Source organism: Acinonyx jubatus, chromosome D1, assembly GCF_027475565.1.
Source record: "Acinonyx jubatus isolate Ajub_Pintada_27869175 chromosome D1, VMU_Ajub_asm_v1.0, whole genome shotgun sequence".
Lineage (NCBI taxonomy): Eukaryota > Metazoa > Chordata > Mammalia > Carnivora > Felidae > Acinonyx > Acinonyx jubatus.
Window position 1 is genome coordinate 13791752 of NC_069390.1, and position 9872 is coordinate 13801623.

Consider the following 9872-nt stretch of genomic DNA (forward strand, 5'->3'; position numbering starts at 1 on the left):
ATGTTTAAGAAGTAGTCTTAGAAATTTGGCTAAGCACAATATTTAGTACTAGTATGTTTCAATCACGATATTTTGGTATAACTGTCAGGTCCTGTTTATTTATTCACCTCAGTAACTTTCAAAGCCTGTTACATACCAAGTGCCCAGAAGAAAAATTTGCTGTAAAGAATGGCAAAGTGTAGTCATAGATACTGCATAAAGGAAGATAACAAATTACTAAACAAACCATACCTGATTTTTACATTTATTTCCTTCTAGTTATCGCTGAGATTTATAACAATATTGATTAGAATTCAGAAAATGCTCAATTTCACCGATGTGACAGAGTTTATTCTTTTGGGATTAACCAGTCATCAGGAATGGCAAGTTCTTTTCTTCGTCATTTTTCTTGCGGTCTATATTGTCACCGTGGTGGGCAACACTGGCATGATTATGTTAATTAAGATCAGTCCACAGCTTAACAGCCCCATGTACTTTTTTCTCAGTCATTTGTCATTTGTTGATGTGTGGTTTTCCTCCAATGTCACCCCTAAAATGCTGGAAAATCTGTTATCAGAAACAAAAACTATTTCCTATGCTGGTTGTCTGGTGCAATGTTTCTTTTTCATTGCCCTTGTCCATGTAGAAATTTTTATTCTTGCTGTGATGGCCTTTGATAGGTATATGGCAATTGGGAACCCTCTGCTCTATGGCAGCAAAATGTCTAGAGCTGTCTGTATTCGACTGATTTCTTTCCCTTACATATATGGTTTTCTGACTAGTCTGGCAGCAACCCTCTGGACATATGGCTTGTACTTTTGTGGGAGAATTGAGATCAACCACTTCTACTGTGCAGACCCACCTCTCATCAAAATGGCGTGCGCTGGGACCTTCGTAAAAGAATATACAATGATCATACTTGCAGGCATTAACTTCACATATTCTCTGAGTGTCGTCACCATTTCTTATCTGTTCATTCTCATTGCCATTCTACGGATGCGCTCAACCGAAGGGAGGCGGAAGGCCTTTTCCACCTGTGGGTCCCACTTGACCGCTGTCGTCATATTTTATGGGACTCTCATATTCATGTATCTCAGGCGTCCCACAGAAGAGTCCGTGGAGCAGGGGAAAATGGTGGCTGTGTTTTATACCACAGTGATCCCCATGCTGAATCCCATGATCTACAGTTTGAGGAACAAGGATGTGAAAGAAGCCATGAGCAAAGTGGCCAGCAGAACATGCTTAACAAAATAAAATAAAATTCAGTTAATGGTATCTCCTGTGTTTTCATAAGCATTCATCAACAGGTTGTTGTTCAGCGCATCGCTTAAAGACTTTTCACAAAAGCTAACGATTTTGTTCATTAAAAATTAAAAAAAAAAAAAAAGAGGAAGTGCCTTGTGGCTCAGTTGGTTAAGTGTCAAACTCTTGATTTTGGCTCAGGTCTTGATCCCAGGGTCATGGGGACCCAGATACATGTGGGGCTCTGTGCTGAGTGTGGGGCGTGCTTGGGATTCTCTCTCTCTATCTCTCTCACTCTCACGCTCTCTGCCCCTCCCCCACTCACTCACGTGTGCACATGCACTGTCTTAAATAAACTTTTAAAAAGTAAAAACAAAATTAAAAATTAAAAAAGAGGAAGTCTTGAATTCAGAAAAAAAAGGAGATAGATCTATCCCTGTTGATGTAAGTAGTGAGGATTAATTAAAATTTAATAAATTAATCCATTGAAAAGGTTATTTGAGCCAAAGTCCACTGGTACACTAATTGCAATTGTTCAAATACTTAGCTACAATGAAAAGATTTTGTTTTTCTTACTTAAAAAAATGCAATGGATGAGTTTGGGATATACTTATCAGTTTGCCTATTTAGAGAGTAAATTGGGGCCAAAAAAAATAGTATATTTCACTTAGTTTTCTAGTATGGTGACATCAAAATGGCGGTCTGGCTTACAGTGGTGAGACCATTTGAGAACAAATGCTTTTTTCAAGATGAAGGGTGGGTCTTTTCCGAGACTACCCCATTAAAAATAGCTATCCTATTGTATTTAATCCCTTTTAGATTTTTTCTTTTTTGGTGTTTAAGAGAGATACAACATGGTAAGTGTCTCTCTTTTACAGGTTCCAATAACTGCCGTATTTCAATGCCAAGGTGGTCAGTGACCAGACTGTACTTCTCACATGCCCCTGACAGTGTCTTCAATCTGACTAAAGACTGGGTAGAATCGGTGAATAGAAGCACAGCTCTCTAGAGTTCACTTAAAAAATTAAATTGATATTCCTGGGGAATACTTGGTACATCTGTGACTAAGATAAGGTAGCTAAGTAGTTTGAAATAATTTTTGTATCTGAAAGACATAAAGTATTTAGGTAGTCTATTTGTTGCTAATGGTAACATGTCTCACCATGATAGTGTTAACATAATTTGGTATTTCTCATATTTCATTTCACAAAACACAAGCATGAGACAATGATGTTAACATTTGGACTTTGTTGGGGCACTTGGGTGGCTTAGTCAGTTGAGCGTCTGACCCTTGATTTTGGCTCAGGTCATGATTTCATGGTTCATGGGATAGAGCCTAGAGTTGGGTTCTGAGCCTGGTTGAGATTATCTCTCTCCCTCTCTGTCCTTCCCTAGCTCATGCGCTCTTTCTCTCCCGCTCTGTCAAAATAGATAAACATTAAAAACAAACAGATAACAAACAAAACCCCCCAAAAAACCCAAACCTTGGACTTTCTTAAAGTCTCTTGGTAAATGAATAAACAAACAAACAAAAAAAACTGCTGTTTTGATGTAGAAAATACATAACTATAACAATGTAATACACACTTAAATTATACATGTAAGTAATTATAAATTTACCTTCAAAGATATAAATATAAAATGAGATTGATGTGTATGAGAATAAACATTCCCTCCCTTACTCATGCTCCGTCTCTCTCTCTTCTCAAAAATAAATAAACATTAGGAAAAAAAATACTCCCACTTATACAAATTACTAATTTGGATTAAATTATAATACTGTACCACAGTGTCTATGGTTGCAAAACTTAAACTCCCTAAAGACTGTAAGATTTAGCACGTTACTTTTGGGGTTAGTTAAAAGGAATTTTGTCAGTACAACTATTTATTTTCCACATTTAGAGAGCTCTTGATGTGCCAAATTAGTTGTTGATTACTAATAAATTTCAAAGTGTGGTTTTAAAGTATTTTGATACTTTGTAGTCTGTGAGCAGGTGGGTCTGGATCTTTGTTACCTGTTTTTTGGTTTTTTGTGTTTTTTTTTTTTCAAAAATGAAAAGATTTCTCTGTTAACTTTTTTGGAGAGTTAGTTTAGTGTTATACAAAGAGTGACGACATCGAGGTCAAAGGTCAAATGATGCTCCTGCTTGAGTTTGCAAATTTCAAAGCAGTTTGTTAGTCACCTTGGGTAAATCATTTTTTATGATTTGCCTGTTAATTTTAGGTGATAGTCATTAACCTCAAAGGTCTTGTTGGGCTAATAATATCTATGATTCTAGTTTCGTTAACAGAACTTAAAGCAATTTTGCCATTTGCTGAGAATTCAAGATATCTTTGTAAAATACTTTAAAAATAAATCTTAGTATTACATTTATTTCTGTATCTGTCAGCCTCATTATATTTAAGCAGCTCTAACATAAAGTGTATTTATCTCTCTTTGTCATGATGCAAACCAAGAATATTTTCCCGAGGGGTGTGCGGGTGGCTCAGTTAGGTAAGTGTCCAACTTCAGCTTAGGTCATGATCTCACGGTTCAAGGGTTTGAGCCCCACGTTGGGCTCTGTGCTGACAGCTCAGAGCCTGGAGCCTGCTAAAGATTCTGTGTCTCCCTCTCTCCACCTTCTCCATCTCATGCTCTGTCTCTCTCCCTGTCTCAAGAATAAATCATTAAAAGATTAAAGAAAAAAGAAGAAGAATATTTTTCTGAGATGCATAACTGCCAAGTTTGAGTGAAAGAAGGCAGAACCCATGTGACGGTGGAAAAGTTACATCATGTTATCAAGAATTTTGATTTCTTAATTTTACTACAAGGACTACCCTTCTCATTAACGGTCCTTAACTTCTCCCTCCTGAGATACTTCCAGACTTTTAATCATTATTCCTTTTATGAATACCTGGGCAGCTCTTTGGGGAAATGCTCTCAATGCTCTCAGTGTTCAAAATTCTATTATAAACACTGGGAAACTGTCCTTTGATGTTCTCTGCTGAAGGTAGGTCTGCAGATTGTGTGTTTTTGAACACAGATTAATGCAGTCAAATCTTCTCATGTTTGTCTTTGTCTTTAACATACCACTGAGACTTTCTTTGCATACTTATTTGTTATCACAGTACTTTAATTTTTGAAATTATATTATGGGGAAATATTGTTATCTCTATCCATTCAAAACATCATAGGGAGCTCATTACAATGGGGATTTATAACATTTTATTCTCATTTTTTACCCATTCACTCTTCTCTACAAGTACCATTGATTTTCCCATTGTTGTATTTATTTTTAATTTTTAGTTTGTTCGCTTGCTTGCTTGTGCATTTATTGATTGATTGATTGATTGATTGATATTTTGGTGGGAAGGGGCAGGGGAAGGCAGACAGAGAAAGAGAGAGTCCCAAGCAGTCTCTACAATAGCAGAGAGCTGAACACAGAGCTCGATCTCAGGAACCATGAGATCATGTCCTGAGCTGAAATCAAGAGTCGAATGCTTAGTTGCCACGCAGGTGCCTCCTTCACACTGTTTGTTTTAAAAAATATTTGAATAGAGGTGAGAATATCATGTCAGTGGGAATGATTCGACTCGTAACTATACCTCTATTGTCTCTCTTCATGGGAAATTCCTCAAATGTTAATACTTTTTTTTTTTTTTTGGTAAACTACACATTTTATCTTCTCAGTTGTTCTGACAGATGATGCACTTGTGCAATCAACTGGCTTTTTCCCAGAAGTCATTTGATCATCTCATCCCAGATCTGTGGGATCGCTCAAACTTTGAGGAGGAGAAAGAAGCAGTCCATGGTCTGCTATCTTTGTGGTTCCACCTGCTCCAGGGTCATACAAAGTTCTTCTAGTTTATCGAGGATGGGCCGTTGAAAGGATAACTTGGTTATGTCTTGAAGGATAATCAAGCTAACTTTTAAATGTAAAGAAATAAGATAATAGAATAGGTCATCAAAGAGGCAGTAATATAAGGTCATTGAGGGGACAACACTGGAGTTAAATTCATTGGTTTGCATCCTAATCTGGTCAGTTTAGTGGTTGTCTGACCAGGGAGATGTACTCAGTCTCGGTGCTTTGGTTTCCTCATTGCAAAGTGATGTTGCTGATAGAACCTGTCTCATAGGACCTTTGCATGCAAAAGGTTCGGTAAGCACTCGGTAACAGTCCGCTATTCTTACTGATATTATAAAGCTGAGACTGTTGTCTCTAGAAGAATCTGTCTTGAAGAGTTTTTATAATATTAGAATACTGTAATGTATTCTATAAAGCTGACTTGGAGATCATGGCACCATAAAAAAAATGGTAAGTGTGAACATTCCTGAGTATTAGTTATATGTAACATCCAAGCTGGGCAATTACAACCACAGAGCTGATGATTTTGTACAGAGGAGAAGAAATGCACACACGGGCAGGGACTAAAAATTGGAGAAGTAGTATTAATTTATACATCTTAGATACCTTGATGCTTTTTTACAGGTTTCATACTTTATTTACTTTTAATGTTTACTTTTTATTTATTTTTGAGACAGAGAGAGACAGAGAGAGAGAGAGCAGGGGAGAAGTAGAGAGAGAGAGAGAGAGAGAGGGACAGAGAGAATCCCAAGCAGGCTCCATGCTGTCAGCACAGAGTCCAGCCCAATGTGGGGCTTGAACCCACCAACTGTGAGGTCATGAACTGAGCCCAAATCAAGAGATGGACACTTAACTGACTGAGCCATCCAGGTGCTCCTGTGTTTTATACTTCAAGAAAGATAGTAGGACCATTAACACAAGTTGACTCTGTTAATTAGAGAATCATAGGTGCATCAAGTAGGGTCAGGAGTTTTTACATAGGGAAATCCCTGCCCTTACCTCTAGTCCCCAACCAGTCTGCAGCTGTCATCTGACTCAGTATTTTCACACTCGAAAGGTACAAAAGATGGGTTACAATCATGGAATACATAGTAAGGGGAGACTTAGAATTAAAACTTTGGTGCTTATCAAGGTGCTTGGGTGGCTCAGTTGGTTAAGTGTCTGCCTCTTGATTTTTGCTCAGGTCATGATCTCAGCGTCATGAGATCGAGCACCACATTGGGCTCTGCACTGAGTGTGGAGTCTGCTTAAAATTCTCTCTCTCTCTCCTCCCTCTCATGGACGCTCTCTCTGTCAAAAGAAATCAAATTAAATAAAACATAAAATTAATAATTAGAAACCCTTCGATGCTTATTATGTTATGTGCCCAATCCATAGCATCTTTAATTCCAGTATTAAACATTTTAAGAGCAAGAAATAGTTCTTAGAGAGTAACACACTTAAATTTATCCTGTTACTAATAGCAGGGGCCATAATGTGATCACAGAGCTTGTACATTTTTTCAATATATAAAAGGATGTCTCTAGCAACACCCTTTTTCAACATGCCAAGCAAATACTTCTCCTTCTGAGCTTTTGCACGTCATGCCCTTCATCTTTAATATTTCCACACTGTTCCTCACCAACTCAGAAGTCACCTCCTCAGAGAAATCTCTGCTCACTCTGTATGTCTGTGCCCTGCCTCCTCTTATTTCTTATCTCCCTAGCATGTGGCACTTTTGTCACAGCATGTCCACTCCCTGGAGTCTCTTGCTGGTATCCTTGTGTATTGCTTACTCCTTTTCCATGAGAATAAAGTACGAGGCAAGCCAGAATCTTGTACGTCTCGTTCACCCTCAGATTTCCAGAATTTAGAACTCTTCTAGATATGACAAATATATCAGCCATATAATTGGCTTTGATGTTTGCGAATAAATTAGGATAAGCAATTATAAGCAAAGGTCCATTGGTAAACCAGTAATATGCCCTTCAAACCATTATTACTATGGGGAGCTTAAACTCCCAAGATGGTGCTAAGCCTACAGATACATCCTTGAGAACTTATGGCAAGTTTTTACTTGTTGAGAGAAGTAAGCTGGGCAAGTGTAGTAAATAGGAAAAATATTGTTTGGGGAAACTTTCCCTTGTGATAACATTAGCTGCGAAAAATGAATAAGAAGATGTAGAATTGCTTCGTTCTGAAAACCAGTGGAATCTGAAATAACATGTCAACTAAACTTCACTTCATGATATTTATCTGTTGACAGAATTTTAATAGGGGGTGCCGCACTCAAACAAGCACAGTGTTTAGCCAAACAAAATAAAATATAACCAGGATTTTCATATGTTGCAGGCATAAATCATATGCTGACATAAGGTAGGGCAAATATGTCAGTAACTAGATTGTAACACCAATGTGTAAGTTCGTAAGTTGAATAGGTTTTAGCCATTCCCTGACAACCTTCCGTCTGACTTGAATCATATGTGTGCCTTGTGATTTTAACATTATTATACTGCTCTAGCAAAATATAAATGTCCATTTTTAATAATATATGATACCAATGTAGGTAGTTGTCTATTTTACTGATAAAGAACTAACAAATATTGATGGCCATTACCTATAAGATCTACTACCGGAACTGATGATGCCTTCATATTCTTATCTTGCACATGGCATAATATTTGCATTGATTTTTAAATGATTTGAGTTAGAATAAAGATATATATGACTCAAAAGTTTCAAGAAAAAAACAGATCCATTCATTTTTTTTTCCTCTCCATAGGCACTACAGACTGGCTCTGTGTTAAGGCAATGCCAAATTTCACGGATGTGACAGAATTTGTTCTTCTGGGCTTGGCCAGTCGTCAGGAATTTCAAGTTTTCTTTTTTGTGATATTCCTAGTAGTTTACACGATCACTCTTTTAGGGAACGTTGGTATGATCATTCTGATCAGCATCAGTCCTCAGCTTCAGAGCCCTATGTACTTTTTCTTGAGCCATTTGTCTTTTGTCGATGTGTGGTTCTCTTCCAATGTCACCCCCAAAATGCTGGAAAATTTATTATCAGAGACAAAAACTATTTCCTATGTGGGGTGTTTGGCGCAGTGCTACTTTTTCATTGCCCTTGTCCACATGGAGGTCTATATCTTGGCAGTGATGGCCTTTGATCGCTACATGGCCATCTGCAAGCCTTTGCTTTATGGCAGTAGAATGTCCAGGATTGTCTGTGTTCGACTTATCTCTGTGCCTTACGTCTATGGATTCTCTGTTAGCCTAATATGTACCCTCTGGACATATGGATTGTACTTCTGTGGAAACTTTGAAATCAACCACTTCTATTGTGCAGACCCTCCTCTCATCAAGATTGCCTGTGGGGGGGTCCACATCAAAGAATACACGATGATTGTTATTGCTGGAATTAACTTCACATAATTCTCTCTCTGTGGTCCTCACATCCTACACCCTCATTGTAGTCACCGTGCTACGGATGCGCTCTGCTGAGGGCAGGAAGAAGGCGTTCTCCACCTGTGGGTCCCACTTGACAGCTGTGACCCTGTTTTATGGGACTCTCATATTCATGTATCTCAGGCGTCCCAATGAAGAGTCCGTGGAGCAGGTGAAAATGGTGGCCGTGTTCTATACCACAGTGATCCCCATGCTGAATCCCATGATCTACAGTCTGAGGAACAAGGATGTGAGAGAGGCAGTCAACAAAGCAATTGCCAAGGCAAATGTGGGGCAGTGAAACTGCCAAAAAATATTTGTTGTGGTATGTTGCTACCTGTTATAAATAAATGTCCAGGCACAAAAGTCCCAATGCAACAAGGATTTTCTAAAGGTGACTCTTATATACAAGAAAAGGTCCAATCTAACAAGGTGATGTTTTACTCCATGAATGGACTCTAACTGTTAAAACTGCTTTATTTTGTATGTACAACCATCTGACAAACTGACATATTGGTGTAATTCACAGTGTATATAAAATTGGGATGTGTAGTCATTGGAGGAACTCGTAAATAAGTTGATAAGTTAATTAATTATAAGTTAATTTGTATGTGCCCTTATTAGAGTCAAACATGATTTCCTAGGTTTTTTTTCTCCATACACATGCTTCTCCACCTATGTTCCATATGAAATTTATAATTTCATAAGAAAAAGAATAAGAATTCATGTCTTTTTCATGACCTTCAGGATGTTAGTGGTCCCTGATTTACCAAAAAAAAAAAAAAGTGTCCTATAATGTTTATGGATACATGGACTTTTTTTTTTTTTGAGACAGAGAGAGACAGAGCATGAACAGGGCAGGGTCAGAGAGAGGGAGACACAGAATCTGAAAGAGGCTCCAGGCTCTGAGCTGTCAGCACAGAGCCCGACGTGGGGCTCAAACTCACGGACCGCAAGATCATGACCTGAGCCGAAGTCAGCCGCTTAACCGACTGAGCCACCCAGGCGCCCCATACTTGGACTTTTGCAAATGGAATTGCATTCACGATCTTCAACCCGTGTCTCAGTACAATCATAAGGTCTGTCCTCAGGTATGGGTTGTTTGATAGCTAACAATGTTCCTCCTTCCATAAGCTGTTTAATTACTCTAACTCTACTCCTTAGTTTGGGATCTGATATAAATATCCTGATGTGAAAAGGGGGAATACTTATAACAAAGGAGTTTTGTGTCCCTAATCATAATGGAAAAAAGAGACAGTGTGAATATTCTGACATATACAATCTGACTTTTGGCCTCTAGACTTTGTCCTATTAAATCTTTGGTTGCTATGATTTGGAATTATTGCTGGATCCTAGTTTCTTGCCACTAATATTACATTCTTT

General features: G+C 38.2%; 1 protein-coding gene across 1 annotated transcript; it reads left to right on the forward strand.

The window, feature by feature from the left end:
* The first annotated feature begins 300 nt into the window (after positions 1-300).
* Positions 301-8790, forward strand: LOC106986170 (olfactory receptor 5M9). Its single transcript, XM_015084348.3, is given in 3 exon segments — positions 301-900; positions 7854-8474; positions 8476-8790. Coding segments are annotated over 3 exon segments (1536 nt in total).
* The last annotated feature ends 1082 nt before the right edge of the window (positions 8791-9872 follow it).